The sequence below is a fragment of the Bombina bombina genome, chromosome 11, assembly GCF_027579735.1.
Source record: "Bombina bombina isolate aBomBom1 chromosome 11, aBomBom1.pri, whole genome shotgun sequence".
In the NCBI taxonomy this organism is placed as follows: Eukaryota; Metazoa; Chordata; class Amphibia; order Anura; family Bombinatoridae; genus Bombina; species Bombina bombina.
In genome coordinates, this window is record NC_069509.1 from 96,951,385 (window position 1) to 96,973,405 (window position 22,021).

Here is a 22,021-nt window from a genome sequence, read left to right on the forward strand (position 1 = left end):
CTTTAGAGCCAGCCTATTTTCTGTTCAGTACCCTGGATAGGGCTTGTTGATTGGTGGCTTAATTTAGCCATCCAATCAGCAAAGGCAACCAAGATTCTTACCTAAAATGGGCTGGCTTCAAAGCTTTTATTCCCGCTTTTTCAAATAAAGATAGCTAGAGAACGAAGAAAAATTGATAATAGGAGTAAATTTGAAAGTTGCATGCTTTATCCGAATCATGAAAGGAAAAAATGTGGGTTTACAATACCTTTAAATTCTGGATTTTGGTGGCTTTGCACAACATAGCTTCTCATCAGTGGCTCTGTGTAATTAATCAAACAGTGGTTACAATATATAAACACAATAGACTGATACTAGCATGTCTAACAGGGAAATTTATCAAGCTGTATGCGGATAAGTTCTCAAGCAGAGAACCTGTCCACCTGCAAATGCCACTTGACAAAATCTAAAATTGCAAAAGCGCTCTTATGTTCAATCCTGTTCCTGCCCCTTGCTCTTGATCAACCAATTGCTTGAGAGCAGGGCCTGTCAATCACCCCAAATAAGCAAGTTTGAGGTGATTTATCTCTGCAACCTAGGATAAGAAGTAGAGAAATTTGCAAGCCTGAATGGCAAATTCTCAGAAGCTGTGAATGCATCTTCACAAGTATAACATTTTCAAGCCCTGCAATCGATCACATTATCCTGCAGTTACTGGCAAGTTTTAACCAGGGTACCACTACATCTAACCCTTATTTTGTACAAGTGTCACTGTTTAGTGATGATAATCAACATTACTACACTAATAAACACAACACTCTATATGATAATGTAAGGCATGAATACACTAATAAACACAACACTCTATATTGATAATGTAAGGCATGTATAGACTAATAAACACAACACTCTATATGATAATGTAAGGCATGAATACACTAATAAACACAACCCTCTATATGATAATGTAAGGCATGTATACACTAATAAATACAACACTCTATATGATAATGTAAGGCATGTATAGACTAATAAACACAACACTCTATATGATAATGTAAGGCATGTATAGACTAATAAACACAACACTCTAAATGATAATGTAAGGCATGTATAGACTAATAAACACAACACTCTATATGATAATGTAAGGCGTGTATAGACTAAAACACAACACTCTATATGATAATGTAAGGCATGTATACACTAATAAACACAACACTCTATATGATAATGTAAGGCATGTATACACTAATAAACACAACCCTCTATATGATAATGTAAGGCATATATACACTAATAAACACAACCCTCTATATGATAATGTAAGGCATGTATAGACTAATAAACACAACACTCTATATGATAATGTAAGGCATGAATACACTAATAAACACAACGCTCTATATGATAATGTAAGGCATGAATACACTAATAAACACAACCCTCTATATGATAATGTAAGGCATGTATACACTAATAAACACAACCCTCTATATGATAATGTAAGGCATGTATAGACTAATAAACACAACACTCTATATGATAATGTAAGGCATGTATACACTAATAAACGCAACACTCTATATGATAATGTAAGGCATGTATACACTAATAAACACAACACTCTATATCAGAGCTTTCCAAACTTTTCATGTCGGTGACACACTTTTTAGACCTACATAATTTTGCGACACAGTGATTCAGTTGTACTAGCAAACAGGAGGTTAAACTAACTTGTTTTAAGAGATACGGACACATACATACATTATATCATAACAAAAATGTATTTACAAGTAACAGTAAGTATGTGCAAGAATTAAAAAAAAGTTTAATAACACCAATAGTTACTTACTATTTTAATGGGATGTATGAGGTTGATGGGATGAACACAGTTTCTGAATATTTGGTGGGATATTAGACACTCGCATTTTTAAAGGTTCCCCTTCCTATCCATATATCAAGAGCAGGAACAGCAATGCACTACTGGGAGCTAGCTGCAAAAAAACCCCACTGACTTCTAACTTCAGCTCAGCGTTTAAGCTGCCGCCCTCAGAGCTCGGTGAGTCCGATTGACTACTGCCCACGCTGCAAACACACTGCTGTCCCACTCACTGACTACACATGCAGCCACGAACCGATTGAGGAGACTACACGTGCAGTCAGGTGCCAATGTGCCCCCAAAGCCGCCAATGGGAATAGTTTCAGTTCCCACTGAGCTGCGCCAATAGGTTAAGATGATCTGTGACCCCCTAGGTATCAATCACGTGTCAACCATGTGATATGCGTAGCAGGCAGGCGGAAAGTCAGAAACCAAAAAAAAAAACATTAAAAAAAATTAAAATTTAAAAAAATTTGTGCTGAAGCAGGGACACACCTACACACTGCTGCCGACACACTAGTGTGTCCCGACACACAGTTTGGAAAGCACTGCTCTATATGATAATGTAAGGCATGTATAGACTAATAAACACAACACTCTATATGATAATGTAAGGCATGTATACACTAATAAACACAACACTCTATATGATAATGTAAGGCATGTATAGACTAATAAACACAACACTCTATATGATAATGTAAGGCATGTATACACTAATAAACACAACACTCTATATGATAATGTAAGGCATGTATACACTAATAAACACAACACTCTATATGATAATGTAAGGCATGAATACACTAATAAACACAACACTCCATATGATAATGTAAGGCATGTATAGACTAATAAAAACAACCCTCTATATGATAATGTAAGGCACGTATACACTAATAAACACAACACTCTATATGATAATGTAAGGCATGTATAGACTAATAAACACAACACTCCATATGATAATGTAAGGCATGTATAGACTAATAAACACAATGCTCTATGATATTGTAAGGCATGTATAAACTAATAAACACAACACTCTATATGATAATGTAAGGCATGTATAGATTAATAAACACAACACTCTATATGATAATGTAAGGTATGTATACCCTAATAAACACAACACTCTATATGATAATGAACGGCAAGTATACACTAATAAACACAACACTCTATATGATAATGTAAGGCATGTATACACTAATAAACACAACACTCTATATGATAATGTAAGGCATGTATACACTAATAAACACAACACTCTATATGATAATGTAAGGCATGTATGCACTAATAAACACAACACTCTATATGATAATGTAAGGCATGTATAGACTAAAACACAACACTCTATATGATAATGTAAGGCATGTATACACTAATAAACACAACACTCTATATGATAATGTAAGGCATGTATACACTAATAAACACAACACTCTATATGATAATGTAAGGCATGTATACACTAATAAACACAACACTCTATATGATAATGTAAGGCATGTATAGACTAATAAACACAACACTCTATATGATAATGTAAGGCATGTATACACTAATAAACACAACACTCTATATGATAATGTAAGGCATGTATAGACTAATAAACACAACACTCTATATGATAATGTAAGGCATGTATACACTAATAAACACAACACTCTATATGATAATGTAAGGCATGTATAGACTAATAAACACAACACTCTATATGATAATGTATGGCATGTATACACTAATAAACACAACACTCTATATGATAATGTAAGGCATGTATAGACTAATAAACACAACACTCTATATGATAATGTAAGGCATGTATACACTAATAAACACAACACTCTATATGATAATGTAAGGCATGTATACACTAATAAACACAACACTCTATATGATAATGTAAGGCATGAATACACTAATAAACACAACACTCTATATGATAATGTAAGGCATGTATAGACTAATAAAAACAACACTCTATATGATAATGTAAGGCACGTATACACTAATAAACACAACACTCTATATGATAATGTAAGGTATGTATAGACTAATAAACACAACACTCCATATGATAATGTAAGGCATGTATAGACTAATAAACACAATGCTCTATGATATTGTAAGGCATGTATAAACTAATAAACACAACACTCTATATGATAATGTAAGGCATGTATAGATTAATAAACACAACACTCTATATGATAATGTAAGGTATGTATACCCTAATAAACACAACACTCTATATGATAATGAACGGCAAGTATACACTAATAAACACAACACTCTATATGATAATGTAAGGCATGTATACACTAATAAACACAACACTCTATATGATAATGTAAGGCATGTATACACTAATAAACACAACACTCTATATGATAATGTAAGGCATGTATACACTAATAAACACAACACTCTATATGATAATGTAAGGCATGTATAGACTAATAAACACAACGCTCTATATGATAATGTAAGGCATGTATAGACTAATAAACACAACACTCTATATGATAATGTAAGGCATGTATAGACTAATAAACACAACGCTCTATATGATAATGTAAGGCATGAATACACTAATAAACACAACGCTCTATATGATAATGTAAGGCATGAATACACTAATAAACACAACACTCTATATGATAATGTAAGGCATGTATACACTAATAAACACAACACTCTATATGATAATGTAAGGCATGTATAGACTAATAAACACAACACTCTATATGATAATGTAAGGCATGTATAGACTAATAAACACAACACTCTATATGATAATGTAAGGCATGTATACACTAATAAACACAACACTCTATATGATAATGTAAGGCATGTATAGACTAATAAACACAACACTCTATATGATAATGTAAGGCATGTATACACTAATAAACACAACACTCTATATGATAATGTAAGGTATGTATACACTAATAAACACAACACTCTATATGATAATGTAAGGCATGAATACACTAATAAACACAACACTCTATATGATAATGTAAGGCATGTATAGACTAATAAAAACAACACTCTATATGATAATGTAAGGCACGTATACACTAATAAACACAACACTCTATATGATAATGTAAGGCATGTATAGACTAATAAACACAACACTCTATATGATAATGTAAGGCATGTATAGACTAATAAACACAATGCTCTATGATATTGTAAGGCATGTATAGACTAATAAACACAACACTCTATATGATAATGTAAGGCATGTATAGACTAATAAACACAACACTCTATATGATAATGTAAGGCATGTATAGACTAATAAACACAACGCTCTATATGATAATGTAAGGCATGTATAGACTAATAAACACAACACTCTATATGATAATGTAAGGCATGTATAGACTAATAAACACAACACTCTATATGATAATGTAAGGCATGTATACACTAATAAACACAACACTCTATATGATAATGTAAGGCATGTATACACTAATAAACACAACACTCTATATGATAATGTAAGGCATGTATAGACTAATAAACACAACACTATATGATAATGTAAGGCATGTATAGACTAATAAACACAACGCTCTATATGATAATGTAAGGCATGTATAGACTAATAAACACAACGCTCTATATGATAATGTAAGGCATGTATACACTAATAAACACAACACTCTATATGATAATGTAAGGCATGTATACACTAATAAACACAACACTCTATATGATAATGTAAGGCATGAATACACTAATAAACACAACGCTATATATGATAATGTAAGGCATGTATAGACTAATAAACACAACACTCTATATGATAATGTAAGGCATGAATACACTAATAAACACAACGCTATATATGATAATGTAAGGCATGTATAGACTAATAAACACAACACTCTATATGATAATGTAAGGCATGAATACACTAATAAACACAACGCTATATATGATAATGTAAGGCACGTATACACTAATAAACACAACGCTATATATGATAATGTAAGGCACGTATACACTAATAAACACAACACTCTATATGATAATGTAAGGCACGTATACACTAATAAACACAACACTCTATATGATAATGTAAGGCATGTATAGACTAATAAACACAACGCTATATATGATAATGTAAGGCACGTATACACTAATAAACACAACACTCTATATGATAATGTAAGGCATGAATACACTAATAAACACAACACTCTATATGATAATGTAAGGCATGTATAGACTAATAAAAACAACACTCTATATGATAATGTAAGGCATGTATAGACTAATAAACACAACACTCTATATGATAATGTAAGGCATGTATAGACTAATAAACACAATGCTCTATGATATTGTAAGGCATGTATAGACTAATAAACACAACACTCTATATGATAATGTAAGGCATGTATAGACTAATAAACACAACACTCTATATGATAATGTAAGGCATGTATAGACTAATAAACACAACGCTCTATATGATAATGTAAGGCATGTATAGACTAATAAACACAACGCTCTATATGATAATGTAAGGCATGAATACACTAATAAACACAACGCTATATATGACAATGTAAGGCACGTATACACTAATAAACACAACGCTATATATGATAATGTAAGGCACGTATACACTAATAAACACAACACTCTATATGATAATGTAAGGCATGTATAGACTAATAAACACAACACTCTATATGATAATGTAAGGCATGTATAGACTAATAAACACAACACTCTATATGATAATGTAAGGCATGTATACACTAATAAACACAACACTCTATATGATAATGTAAGGCATGTATACACTAATAAACACAACACTCTATATGATAATGTAAGGCATGTATAGACTAATAAACACAACACTATATGATAATGTAAGGCATGTATAGACTAATAAACACAACGCTCTATATGATAATGTAAGGCATGTATAGACTAATAAACACAACGCTCTATATGATAATGTAAGGCATGTATACACTAATAAACACAACACTCTATATGATAATGTAAGGCATGTATACACTAATAAACACAACACTCTATATGATAATGTAAGGCATGAATACACTAATAAACACAACGCTATATATGATAATGTAAGGCATGTATAGACTAATAAACACAACACTCTATATGATAATGTAAGGCATGAATACACTAATAAACACAACGCTATATATGATAATGTAAGGCACGTATACACTAATAAACACAACGCTATATATGATAATGTAAGGCACGTATACACTAATAAACACAACACTCTATATGATAATGTAAGGCACGTATACACTAATAAACACAACACTCTATATGATAATGTAAGGCATGTATAGACTAATAAACACAACGCTATATATGATAATGTAAGGCACGTATACACTAATAAACACAACACTCTATATGATAATGTAAGGCATGAATACACTAATAAACACAACGCTATATATGATAATGTAAGGCACGTATACACTAATAAACACAACGCTATATATGATAATGTAAGGCACGTATACACTAATAAACACAACACTCTATATGATAATGTAAGGCACGTATACACTAATAAACACAACACTCTATATGATAATGTAAGGCATGTATAGACTAATAAACACAACGCTATATATGATAATGTAAGGCACGTATACACTAATAAACACAACGCTATATATGATAATGTAAGGCATGAATACACTAATAAACACAACGCTATATATGATAATGTAAGGCATGAATACACTAATAAACACAACGCTATATATGATAATGTAAGGCACGTATACACTAATAAACACAACACTCTATATGATAATGTAAGGCATGAATACACTAATAAACACAACACTATATTAGGAGAGGCGGGTCATGACTGTGGCTGCGGGAGGTTGCATGGCATGTCCTAAGTAGAGCTGAAGAAGTCCATGAAAACACTGGTCTAGAAGTTGCAAACGGTAAGTGGGACAAACCTCCCAACCAATGAAAATCCTGCAGTATCTCAGGTGGGTGGGAGGTTTTAGTGACAACTTTTAGCATGCACAAAAAGCATATTTAGATATTCTCTACATAAACATTTTAAACCGTATTTCTGCTTAGTCAGCAGTGCCCTACCTGGCATCATCAATGGCGCAGTTTACATGATACATGCCAACCCGGGCATTCTGTTTATTCTACTGGTGAACACAGTATGTGTGTATATGCTTCAGGTGCTTGTGCACAGTAAAAGCTCTCATTGAAACCATGATGGCTTTTGCTAGATGCATTTGTGATAATTAAAGTGTATTGCAAAAATGCTTATGTTTAAAATTGAAATGCTCCGAATACAATTTTGGATGAAATGCCCTATTAATATTGTCAGTAATGTCTCTTACCTTCACTGCCTGCTGATAGTCTTGAGCATTACTAGATACTAACTGCATGTCGTTTTCCCGGTCTGCAATCTCACCCAACAGGAGCTGTAAGATAAAAATATAAAAATAAATACATAAATAAAGTAATAAAACAACATTTAACAGGTATGATGTTATAAACATTACTCCGAAAAACTTCCCATCGTTTAAAGGGCCACTAAACTCAAAATCTTTCTTTCATGATTCAGATAGAGAATACAAATTTAAACAACATTACAATTTACTTCTTTTATTTATTTTGCTTCATTTTTTAGATATCCTTATTTGAAGAAAAAGCAATGCACATGGGTGAGCCAATCACATGAGGCTTCTATGTGCAGCAACCAATCAGCAGCTACTGAGCCTATGTAGATATGCTTTTCAGCAAAGAATATCAAGAGAATAAAACAAATTAGATAATAGAAGTAAATTAAAAAGATGTTTAAAATTGCATTCTCTTTCTAAATCATGAAAGAAAAAATGTGGGTTTCATGTCCCTTTAAGTAGTTCTGAAAATCCTAATGTTTCAAAAAAGTGCACAAAAACAAACTCATATGAAACTATCGATCTGATACAGAAATGGAAAGAAGGAAGATAACTTTGTAGTGGAGAATTATTGAAGAAAAGGGTTTAGTGCAGTGCTTTCCAAACTGTGTGTCGGGACACACTAGTGTGTCGGCAGCAGTGTGTAGGTGTGTCCCTGCTTCAGCACAAATTTTTTTAAATTTAATTATTATTTGTTTTTTGGGGGGTTTCTGACTTTCCGCCTGCTTGCTACGCATATCACATGGTTGACACGTGATTGATACCTAGGGGGTCACAGATCATCTTATCCTATTGCCGCAGCTCAGTGGGAACTAAAACTATTCCAATTGGTGGCTTTGGCGGCACATTGGCTCATGACTGCACGTGTAGTCTCCTTAATTGGCTCGTGACTGCATGTGTAGTTAGTGAGTGCGACAGCAGTGTGTTTGCAGCGCGGGCAGTAGTCAATCAGACTCACCGAGGGCGGCAGCTTAAACGCTGAGCTGAAGTCAGAAGTCAGTGGGGGTTTTTTTTGCAGCTAGCTCCCAGTAGTGCATTGCTGCTCCTGCTCTTGATATATGGATAGGAATTGGAAGCTTAAAAATGCTTTATAATGAAATGCAAGTGTCTTTATCTAATATTCCACCAAATATTCAGAAATTGTGTTCATCCCATCAACCTCATACATCCCATTAAAATAATAAGTAGGTATTGGTGTAGTTATTTTTTAATTCTTGCACATACAGTACATACTGTTACTTGTAAATACATTTAGTTATTATATAATTTATGTATGTGTCCGTATCTATTAAAACAAGTTAGTTTAACCTAATTTTTGCTAGTACAACTGAATTACTGTGTCGTGAAATTATATAGGGCTAAAAAGTGTGTCACCAAGATGAAAAGTTTGGAAAGCTCTGGTTTAGTGATATCAATATCTATTTGTTATTGTTTACAAATTTAAACCATTGCTGGATTTCACATGTTGCTGTTTCAATAAATTATAATATTTAAAAAAAAGTTCCTTTTCTCAAAGTCAATAAGTAAAGGAATTAAAAGGATATGTTTTTTTCTTCTTAAAGGAAAAACTTAGAGATACAAAACCCAAATTTTTAATTAGGATAGAGCATGCAATTTTAAGCAACTTTCTATTGTATTCCTATTATCAATTTTGCTTCGTTCTCTTGCTATCTTTATTTAAAAAGTAGGAATGTAAAGCTTAGGAGCTGGACCATTTTTGGTTCAGTACCTGGGTAGCAACCAATAAGCAAGCGCTATCCAGGGTGCTGAATCTAAAATGGGTCGCTCCTAAGCTTTACATTCATGCTTATTTAAATATAGAAAGCAAGAGAACAAAGCAAATTTTATAAAAGGAGTAAATTAGAAAGTTGATTAAAATTGCCTGCTCTATCTGAATCATTAGGGTTTAGTATTCCTTTAAGATTTATTACAGTATTTATTGCTTGAGAAACAGGTTTTTTTTTCTCTGCTAAAACAGGTGTTTTTATGTTTATCCCAATGACCAGTCGTATATTTCCTGTTAGTTATAAAATAAAAAAAATAGCTTCAATATGTCATGCAAAGTAAATAAATATATAAACAATATTTAATATGCATGCGCCACAAATATGTTATATCAATAGCTGGGGCTTAATTAGATTTAAAGGGATAAGAAACCCAACAATGTTCTTTTGTTATTAAACAATATATTCATGTACACAATTTTTTAAAAAAGTTTCCAATTTACTTCTATAATCAAATTTGCTTCATTCCCACAAAAGAAAAAAATTGAATGTCATGTTCCTTTAATATTGCCGTTGGCACTGAGAAGTCTGCTGACCACTTGTATTCACACATTTTACCATCTATTTGTTCCATATATGTTTTCCTGAAATGTATTTGCAGCTTCTGACACAATGGCCTCTAGTTAGCAAAGTCTGGCAGACCTGATCCGACAGTGCGGATCAGGTCCGTGAGACTTCGCTGAATACGGCGAGCAATACGCTCGCCATATTCAGCATTGCACCAGCAGCTCACAAGAGCTGTGGGTGCAACACCGCCCCCTGCAGACTTATGGCCAATGGGCCGCCAGCAAGGGGGTGTCAATCAACCCGATCGTAATCGATCGGGTTGATTTCCGGCGATGTCTGTCCGCCTGCTCTGAGCAGGCGGACAGGTTATGGAGCAGCGGTCTTTGTGATCGCTGCTTCATAACTGCTGTTTCTGGCGAGCCTGCAGGCTCGCCAGAAACACGGGGCATCAAGCTCCATACGGAACTTGATACATATGCCCCAATGTGTGCAAGCTTCATATCTGGATACCAAGAGATACACAACTCATTTGTAAAAAGAAGTGATTTTAAAAGTGTATTAACAAGACATGCTCTGATTATTGCAAGTTTCATTTGGACTTTTCTATCCCTTTAAATGTAATTGATAAAGCATGTTGTAGCTTTCTGATGCTTTACCAACTACTCTAAACTACTGAATTTGAAAAGGCAAAAATGCTAAAGCAAAAAAAGCAGATAATTATCATCATTTTATTTCTTTCATGATTCAAATAGAACATACAATTTTAACCCACCAATCAGCAAGTGCTACCCAGAGTACTGAACCAAAAATGGGCGGGCTTCTAAGCTTTACATTTCAGCTTTTCAAATAATGATACAAAGAGAACAAAGCAAAATTGATAATAGGAGTAAATTAGAAAGTTGCCTAAAATTGCATGCTCTGTCTGAATCATCAAAGAAAGAAAAATGGGTTTTATATCCCTTTAAGCTTACGTTTTACTTTACCGTCCATATAAACATTTTATACATTTTGTATTTATTGTTTGTTTAAGAAAGGAGCCTTCATTGCGTACATGATGTGTGATCAAAATGTTAGGGTGTACCAAATTGATTATTTTAAAATATAGCAGAGGTCAACTTGGTAAACTTCATTTCATTGGTCAGAGCCTTACCCTCTGATTTTTTAACTTGGTCTCTACTTGTTTGACACTGTCTGTCTCCTTGGGTTCATAGTTAGGTAAATTATTTAGCCATCCATTTACACTGTCATAAGTACTGCTGTAACCAGTATACGCTGTCTTGGCTTTTTGCAGACACTGAGATCTGAATAAAAAACATATATTCTGTTAGTAAATGTACTGGCTAGTAGCTACATAACTTTCCAACATACCTGTATTTGCCACTAATCAAATTACCTGATCTGAATTTGCTTATCCAGCTCAGTATAGCGCTGATTGAGTTTAGACACCTCGGCTTCTTGGCGCTCAATATCAGGACAGTGCTCTTGGAAGCGATTGGCTAAAGTGTTACAGCTCAGTTTGCTGTTGTAAAGGTTTTGTTCTGCTTCAGCAAGTAGTGCTCTGCTATTTTGTAGCTCTGAGATCATTTTCTGTGTATGAAAAAAAACAAGTTACCAATAAGTATAAATTAGTTTATAAATCATTGTGAGATTCCAAAATATCTGCAAGCATTGACATAATCTGATAGGTATCTTCCTTAGCTTGCAGACACTTTACCAAAAATTGAAAGTTGTAACATTGCCAGTTATAGGCCATATTACAAGTGGAGCACTAAATAATTTGTTTGCTTCTGCACTAACTGTGCTCAACGTAAAAGATGACTGCAAGCGGGTTGATGCGCGTATTTTAAGTTGAAAGTAAAAAGTTAGAGTGAAAAATGTTGCATGTTAACTTCAGGTTTTTGGATATCGCAACAGTGCTAGCTTAGAAAAAAAGCATAAGAGTTATTGCTTGCGCACGTTAGACCAACTGCGCTAAACCCAAAGGTAGTTACAAATACTTTACATTTCAATGTTCTTCACATAGAAGAAAATGTGTTTTTTTTATTTTAATATATATATATATATATATATATTCTAGTTTCGAGATCAAGCACTCACTGTAGGTTGCATTGCCTGGGTGCACTCTATGGTGGATAGGTAGAAACTTTCATGAAAAGAAGAGGCACTCACGGGACTTAGTTAGCACAAAATGTATTAATAGTTAATCAATTCAGTCAGTCAACGTTTCGGTCCTCGCAGGGACCTTTGTCAAGACTGTTTCTCAGTAAGAGGGTATGCGTTGTACACTCACCGCTGAATACAACGCATTTCCTCTTACTGAGAAACAGTCTTGACAAAGGTCCCTGCGAGGACCGAACTATTAATAAATTTTGTGTTAACTAAGTCCTGTGAGTGCCTCTTCATTTCATGAAAATATATATATATACACACACACAGACACCTATATACACACACACACACACACACAGTATCTCACAAAAGTGAGAGCCCCCCCTCACATTTTTGTAAATATTTTATTATTAAATCTTTTCATGTGACAACACTGAAGAAATGACACTTTGCTACAATGTAAAGTAGTGAGTGTACAGCCTGTATAACAGTGTAAATTTGCTGTCCCCTCAAAATAACTCAACACACAGCCATTAAAGTGAAGGTAAACTAAACTGGCCTGCAATAAATCAATGAATATATCAAGCCAAATAAATATTATGTTCATTCATCAATATTTCTATATTTCAATATTACCTTAGATATTTGACATATTTCGCATCGATTCTGCTATCCTAAAATCAACCTGTAATATTTTTTTTTTCTCTCTAAACAACGGTAACGTTGTTTAAACATCCAATTGATTCTTTGGCCGTTAGGCGGCCGTCAATTGACGTAATCAGGGGATGGTTCATTCTGCGAATGCCTAACTTTTTGTAGTTCATACTAGCAAAGCGAGCGCGTCCATGTTTAGCGCATGCGCATTAACAAAATAATTTGGCAGACATAGTTACAACCACATCGGATCGCAAACGCATGCGCAAAGGTGAGAGTGAAGTTAGGATATGCGCCGTTGTTAGATGCTCGATGTGCACAAGCCTAGTAGACACGTATAGAGCGGGTGGGACCGCTCTATACGTCACTGTCTAAGAAAGCCGGAAATGCTGAATGGGAGGAGAATCGCAAGGCAACGAGCATAAAAATATAGGTATATAAATACTGTAAAAAAATAAATTTATTGAAAAAAAAAACTTAGCGACTGGGTTTAAGACTGGAAAAGGATTCTAAATATCATTTTTTAATGCCCAAACTTTGCCTTCACTTTAATGTCTAAACATTGGCAACTTTACATTGTAGCAGTGTCATTTCTTCAGTGTTGTCACATGAATAGATATAATAAAATATATATTTACAAAAATCTAAGGGGTGTACTCACTTGTGTGAGATACTGTATATATATATATATAAAGATAATTTTCTTCTATGTGGGCTTAAAAGTGAATATATATTTGTATGTATGTGTTTATATGTATGTATGTGTGCATATACAGTACATATTTATTCTTACAAAGCTCATAAATATACATATAGACATATAGATATATACAGTACACATACCTATTTAAAAAAAAATAAAAAAAAAAAAAAATATATATATATATATATATATATATATATATGAATTTAGGAAAAGAAAGCACTCAGACTTCGGTCATCAGTGACAATTCTCTTTTGATTGTGACATTTCGGGACCACAAACGTCCCTTCTTCTGACCGTTTGTGGTCCCGAAACGTCACCGAAGTCCGAGTGCTTTCTTTTCCTAAATTCTTATTGACTTTGTAATAGCACCCTGGCAGTTGGAGTTTGGTGGTGAGAGTGCATACACAATATACGTTGGATTTATATATATATATATATATATATATATATACACACACACACATACATAATAGCCCTTTCCAGTGACGCACCTTGTCATATAACATATCCCTTTTAACCCTTATAAAACATTTTTTTATTAATATTTGTATGATTTTTTTTATCACAAAGTGTATATGAGTGTAAATTGAACTGTGTAATAGTTTATTTTAATATGTTTTAGTTTTAATGTATTTATAACTGTGGCTTACGCACATATACTGTGAGGGCCTTGCACCAGCATTCAAGCTCAGAGAGCTGAAGATAGTTTATTGCTTCTGTGAAGACGTATTTTGTGTCACACAAGCCAACACTGACTCTTTGAAATGGTGAGATGTTTAATGTTTGAATACTGGTGCTCGGGCCCTCAAAGCATATGTGTGTAGGCCACAGAAAAACAGTAATAACTTTTTCTAGAAGCATTTTTGCTAATGAAAGTATATTGCAAAAATGCTTTATTTGACACTGAAATGCTCCCATGCAAATTTCATTTTTGACCTTTCTATCCCTTTAAAAAGTTGTTTTGAGGTCTAAATTACTGTTTAACACAATGTGTACAGGGCCGGCTCAACCATGGGAAAAAGTGGATCCAATGAACCCAGGCAGCGCTTGACAATGTACTTACCACTTATTGCACAATTGAGCTTAAGCATTGGTTGCATGCAGGTAGGCAGGCTTAGTAAGGTCAGCAGCTGGCTAGAAGGTTGATATGCTAATCAGTAATGTTACTATTGGGGGGGCGTTATTTCATTCTCAGGCCCAGGCAGAACGATTTTTTGAGCCGGCCCTGAATGTGCAGACCAGATTCTGCTCTACTTTACGTAACTAGACTGACTTACCGCCAACTCCTGCTGTTTTCTATCCACTGCTTTTGGGTCTTCTGGCACAGTGTCGTCCTCGCACAGTTTGCTCTCATAAGTAGTCAGCAGTTCTCTACTTTTCTCCAGACTGTTCTCAAGGCGGTTTGCTCCTTCGATCCTAAAATATGTTTGAAAAACAAGTGTAGTCTAGTAGAAACGCTAAGTTGAGGGCTGAATAAGCATGTAGAAGCTTAAGGGTTAACTTTTGTCTGAGACAGCTAGGTGTTGTGTATAATGGCTTGTGTTACTGATAGGGGCGGTGCGGCAGACGCTGTATTAGTGACTGCAGGCAGGAATAAGGGTCTGTCTTCCCTCCCAACCCATCCTAAGCTACAGGTTTATTCTTGAAGCAATTCCAGGGGGATCTGGAAAGCGGATTATGCGGTTCACATTTCATATGCTGGCAATGGTTTCACACTGGCTGGGGGCTGAATATTCATAAGTACCTTAGTAAGCCCAGAGTGCTTTAATGGTAACTTACTGGTTTGACTTACTGGTTCTGAGGGTCCCTCAACCCTTTTTGTGTAGGTGGGCACATGGCCTCATGTGGTTCCTGTGTGAGGCAGCAGCGGGGTGCAACAAATAAAGCAGGGCTTAGCTTGGGGGGTGAAAAAGGAGGGGGGAAAGTAGGGCAATAGGATGCTAGTCCCAGGGGGCTAACTTTAGGTGGCTAACTGCTAGATCCTTCCCAGGCCCCTTTAGGGCGACCACACCCCTTACTTTTCGGTTGTAGGACAGATCGTAATCTTACTGTCAACGTTCATCTTAAGTTATGGTTAATAAATAATTAAATTATTGTTTTGGTTAACAAATGCGACCACTCTCCCCCCGGTGGGGGAAGTTTCCCCCCCGCCCCCCGAGTTTCTTTGGGTTAACACCTAGATGGGAAGGGTTTAGAAAGATTAACCCTTAAGAACAGAAAAACAAAACAAACTGGTTTAATCACAAATAGTAGGGTACTCATAACATTGGACCAGGTTTCATGACAGCCTGCAATACACAAGTTAGAAGGACTTGAAATCCAAAATTTTTGTTAATGAATCAGAGCATATAATTTTTTTCAAATTTACTTCTGTTATGAAATTTGATTCATTCTCTTGGTATCATTTGTGAAAGAAAGAAACGGCAATCTGGTGAGCCAATGAAGAGGCATATTTGTGTAGCCACCAATCAGCAGCTAGCTCCCAGTAATGCATTGCTTCTGCTGCTCCTACTTAAGTATCCTTTTCAACAAAGAATAGTAAGAAAACAAAGCAAATCCGGTAATAGTAGTAAAATGGAAAGTTGTTAAAAACCACTTGCTCTGTGAATCATGAAAGTGTAGTTTTGGCTTTTACTTTCTGATTATGATTCAAGTGTTAGGAAGATTCACTGCTTCCTATTCTCTGAGGCGATGGAGTTATATAATTAAGGGCTGACTCCAGTTGCCAAGCTTCACAGAATGATAAATGTGAGCAGTGGGCGTCGCCCTTTCACTCCCGAACCTGGGAGGGCAAGTTCACAAACTGGGAATATAAAAAAGAAGCTTGTGTTTTTTGTTTTGTTTTTTTGTCTATTTGTTTTCAGATACAACATGACTGAGTCTTTAACCCTTTGAGTGCTAAGCACTTTCCCACCTGGGTGCAAAGATTTTTTAATGTTTGTTTTATTTTTTCATTTTTTGAACAATTTTTTTATAAAAAAATTTTCAGACCACCAAGACTTACACTGTTGGAAAGGTTAGGTGATTACCTTTCCAATGGTGGGTCTTGGGGGTCTGTAGATACAGGCTTCTAAGCAGCATGCCCCCTGCCCCTATACTTAACATTAAGTATAAATAAAGTTGCGCTGTGATGTCATCACTTTATTGCGCGTGACGTCACCACGCAAAACGGGAAGCCCCAACGATGCCTGTCACTCTACAGGCACGATCACCGGGGTAGGAGCGGGTGGGAGCCCCCAGATCTCCCTCAAGTTGGGAGAGTGCTAGTGACGGCTCTGAGCCGTCATTAGCACCAGAGTGGGAAACTCTGTGACGGCTCAGAGCCGTCATTAGCACTCAAAGGGTTAAAGGGACATTCCAGCCAAAATTTGAATCCACATGGAGGCATTTCTGTTTTGGATAAAAAATATTTTTGCAATATTCATGTATAAGCAAAAATGCTTCTAATAAAAGCTATAACTGTTTCAAAAGTATATTTAGGTATGCACCGTGCACCAGCATTTTAAGCACAGTACTTTCTCAGAGAGCCTAAGATGCTTGTTCCATCTGTTAATTACTTAAATTGTTAATTGCTGACATGATACAAGCCCCACTGGTGCTCTGAGCAGCTGCACTATTTCAAATGCTGGTGCACGTGCACAGAAAAATGTTAACACTAAAATAGTGATAACTTTTACTAGAAGCATTTTTGCCAATACATTTATATTGCAAATATGTTTCTATTCAAAGATGTAATAAATCTGTGTGCATTTAAATGTTGACCGAAATGTCCCTTTAAGTGAACCTGCTGCTACTTACATCTTTGTACCACTTAGTAAAACCCTGATCACTAATAAAGTTTTTGATTTATTCGCATCTATGTCACCTACTTTTCATTGGATGAATTCAGCAGCTCATTGACCCTATCATACTTCTTGTTGGTCTCCCCCATTTTGCTTCTTAAGATGGGTGTGCTGGAAACACCAGAGGCATTTGATAGGTAGACTTCACATTCTTGGATACGTTGTGCTTTCTCTGGCTCTATGCGTTTCACCTGGTTAGAGATATTCTGAAAGCAGCAGAAAAACAAATGTTATGTAACTTCAACCATAACCAACCTTGTTTTTTCAAAATCCCTTTTGTAATTAGTATATACTGTTTCTATTTAGGATACATATTATTTTACAGCAGCAAATTCTAACTCCAATATTCTAGGCATTTCATCAGTACTTGAGTGTTGATTACTATACAGTAGTGTTACTGTCGGAAATGCGTAGTTTTTAAAACCAAAGTAAAAATTACATTTTCATGATTTAGATGTCGTGCAATTTAAAAAAACAAACAACGTATTTACTTTGATCAAATTTACTTTCATTTCCTTGGTATATTTTCTTAAAACTATGACCATGTACTGGGGAAATGCATATTTCTATTGTTGCAAATTTTGCTACAATAAAATGTATATATTGTCACTAAGAGCTGGACTATTCCCAGACATTTTTTATAATAATTGTGAATATCCACACAGCGAAAGATAACTTGATAAGCCCACTGATTTCCCACTGGTTGTGAGCCTCACAAAAACATAGAACGTAATACGTTAAGGATCTTTTTATGCGATGGATGTTTCACAATGGGCCTCTTAGTCTATTGTTGCTCTTAGAGGTATTTAAACACTTTCAACTTTATAGATGAAACTGTATTTTGTTGTATATATGGATACACTATTGCAGTGTTTCTCAACCGCGGTCCTCAAGTAAAACCATGTTTTCAATATAGCTGAACTAGAGCACAGGTGTAATAATTAGCTGATCGGTAACCATGGTTACTAACGCGCTCTCACCCATCAGCCTATTATTTCACCTGTGCACTGGTTCAGCTATAATGAAAACATGGCCTGTTGGGGGTAATTGAAGACCGTGGTTTTGAAACACTGCCCTAGTAAAGCTAATCCCAGTTACGCATACAGTGCTATTTGTTTTTCTTTTTAGCTGATTTTAATTTAGTATCAACATGATACTTTTTAAGTAGTCTAAATAAAAGTTCTATTTTAATCCTAGGCCCTATCTTTTGACCAGGGATAGTGATAAATATGTGTGTGCCAAGTGGTTATACTGTTTACTTTTTTATGGAATATTGTGTATCAATATTTACCCTGGCGCACCCCCCACACTCCAAGATGTAGATCCCAGTTCTGCACCTGTTTCTAATGGCTGCCATAAATTGCTCATGAAACGTGCACAGTGCTGGGTCTATCTCAGTATGCTCTTATGGAAGAGTAAACCATGGAAAAAGATTTAACTTTAATAACAGAAGTACATTGGAAAGTTATTTTTTGATATTTTACTTTCTATCTGAATCTTCAAAGTTTAATTTTAACTTACTCCTTTTTAAAGGGATAGTCTAGTCAAAATCCAACTTTCATGATTCAGGTAGAGCAGGCAATTTTAAACAATTTTGTAATTTACTCCTATTATTTTCTTCGTTCTCTTTGTATCTTTATTTAAATGTAAGCTTACAAGCCGGCCCATTTTTGGTTTAGCACCTGGGTAGAGCTTACTGATTGGTGGCTACATTTAGACACCAATCAGAAAGCGCTACCCAGGTGCTGAACCAAAATTGGGCCGGCTTCTATCCTTACATTCCTGCTTTTTTAAATACAGATAGCAAGAGAACGAAGAAAAATAACGTGAAAGTAATTTTCATGTTACTATCCCTTTAAGCATTGTACTAAATGCAGCATTTTAGTAGAAGGATAATTTAGCAAACAATACATCAAGACTTTATTTGTCCCAAAGAATTTGGTTGATGGGACATTTATCAGCAGAAATGGAGGAAAAAAACAAACATTTTAGCCTGTGATGTTTATATTTTAAAACCATATTAAATGGACGGTAAACACCTTGAGATTTGTATATAAAAATGTTTAGTTGTGTATAATGAAATAACTCTGCAATATATTTTCATTATTTATTTTGCTTCCTTTTCATGTAATTTAGCTCTAAAACTTTAGCAATTTCTAATACTCAGAACTTGAAATGCGCCCTGCTGACTTACCAAGGCTAACTCTGCTACATATCTGTCCTTAATTGGCTTTAACTGATAACAACTGCAAATAAATACAGTTTATACTAATTTTATGACAGTGGCTAGTCTTGTAGTCTTCTGACTAAAGCCCAGATTATCTCCAAATAAGGCAAATGGCGAGTGGAGTTTGGCCATTGAAAAACAATTGCAGAAAAAAGGTTGTTTCTAGGTTTTAAAAATGTTAAGACTTGGCTGATGGTTTATTCTTTAGCATCACAACAAATGTCTTGTAATTGCAAGGTGTTTACTGTCCATTTAAAGGGACACTGAACCCAAATTTTTTTCTTTCGTGATTCAGAGAGAGCAATTTTAAGCAACGTTCTAATTTACTCCTATTATCAATTTTTCTTTGTTCTCTTGTTATCTTTATTTGAAAAAGAAGGCATCTAAACTAAGGAGCTAGCCAATTTTTGGTTCAGCACCTTGGACAGTACTTGTTTATTGGTGGGTGAATTTATCCACCAATCAGCAAGAACAACCCAGGGTGTTCATCAAAAATGGGCCGGCATCTAAACTTACATTCTTGCTTTTCAAATAAAGATACCAAGAGAATTAAGAGCATTTGATAATTAGAGTAAATTAGAAAGTTGCTTAAAATTGCATGCTCTATCTGAATCACGAAAGAAAAATTTTGGGTTCAGTGTCCCTTTAATTGTAAGGGACAATATATAGGGACTTATATAATAAGTTGCTGCTGTCCACAATCATCCATTTCTCATCTTTTGACACAAATCCCTCCTCCCAGGTCAGACCTTGAGTTCTTTCAGTCTCTCTGAGCTGTCCTGCACCGCTCTGTTCTGTTCCAGAGGGGGTCTTAGTTGTAAGCTGATTGCTTTCTCCTGCCTATCCAGGTCAGTGATTACTCGGTCCAGTCCAGCAAGAAGCTGACGTGTCTGGCCATCCTGAGCATTTGGAGGAGCTGTAGGATAATAATTTAATACAGGATAAAATAAGCACTCACAATAACTTTCTTAAAACTTGAGGCACATATTCCCACCTTATCTCTTTACTGACATACAGTTCCCAACCTTCTCTATGTATTAAAGATCATATATTGTGTACTGCTAAATATTGGAACTCACTACCAAAGGAGGTAGTGAATGCCAATACCTTACATATATTTTAAAATGGTTTGGCTACATTTCTGGCTAGAAACAGAATTCAGGGATATGATTGATTGTGTTAAATGGGTCACCTTTTAATAGGATTAATTTAAAGGGACAGTCTACTCCAGAATTGTTATTATTTAAAAAGATATATATAGTTACATAGATACATACTAGATGACGTTGAAAAAAGACCGAAGTCCATAGAGTTCAACCTATACAAATCTAATATACTTACAAAAAAGCTCCAGCTGAGCTTACATTAATCCCACTAAAAGGTGACCCATTTAACAAAAGCAATCATATCCATGAATTTTGTTTCTAGCCAGAAACATATCCAAACAATTTTTAAATGTCTCTAGGATATTGGCATTCACTACCTCCTTTGGTAATGAGTTCCACAATTTAGCAGTACACAATAAATGATCTTTAATACATAGAGAAGGTTGGAAACTGTAATCCCTGTATTACCCATTCCCCTGTTTTGCATAACCAACACAGTTATAATAATATACAGCCTGCCCCCTTATTTCAGTTATGACAGACTTGCATTTAGCTTGCATAAGTAGTTAGTGTATTGGTGACAGTCATGTTGGTCCACCAGGGACACCTTAGGATTTGCAGGACCCTAAGCAAGACAAAGTTGTGGGACCCCACAGCCCAGCACTCTTATTCCCATCCTCCTGTTATGGCCCACCCCTGTCCCAACATTCAGTGTAACCTATATAAAGAATATCAGTACATATTAC

The 22,021-nt window shown here is 35.0% G+C and overlaps 1 protein-coding gene across 1 annotated transcript in view; it reads right to left on the minus strand.

The window, feature by feature from the left end:
- PPL (periplakin) overlaps positions 1-22,021 on the minus strand; it is a 173,873-nt gene that overhangs the window by 15,840 nt on the left and 136,012 nt on the right. The window contains exons 14-19 of the mRNA XM_053694509.1: positions 20,919-21,085; positions 17,970-18,148; positions 15,378-15,516; positions 12,025-12,218; positions 11,782-11,932; positions 8,278-8,361 (exon numbers count right to left, since the gene is read on the minus strand). Coding sequence (XP_053550484.1) covers positions 8,278-8,361; positions 11,782-11,932; positions 12,025-12,218; positions 15,378-15,516; positions 17,970-18,148; positions 20,919-21,085 — 914 coding nt within the window. The remainder of the gene's footprint in view (positions 1-8,277; positions 8,362-11,781; positions 11,933-12,024; positions 12,219-15,377; positions 15,517-17,969; positions 18,149-20,918; positions 21,086-22,021) is intronic.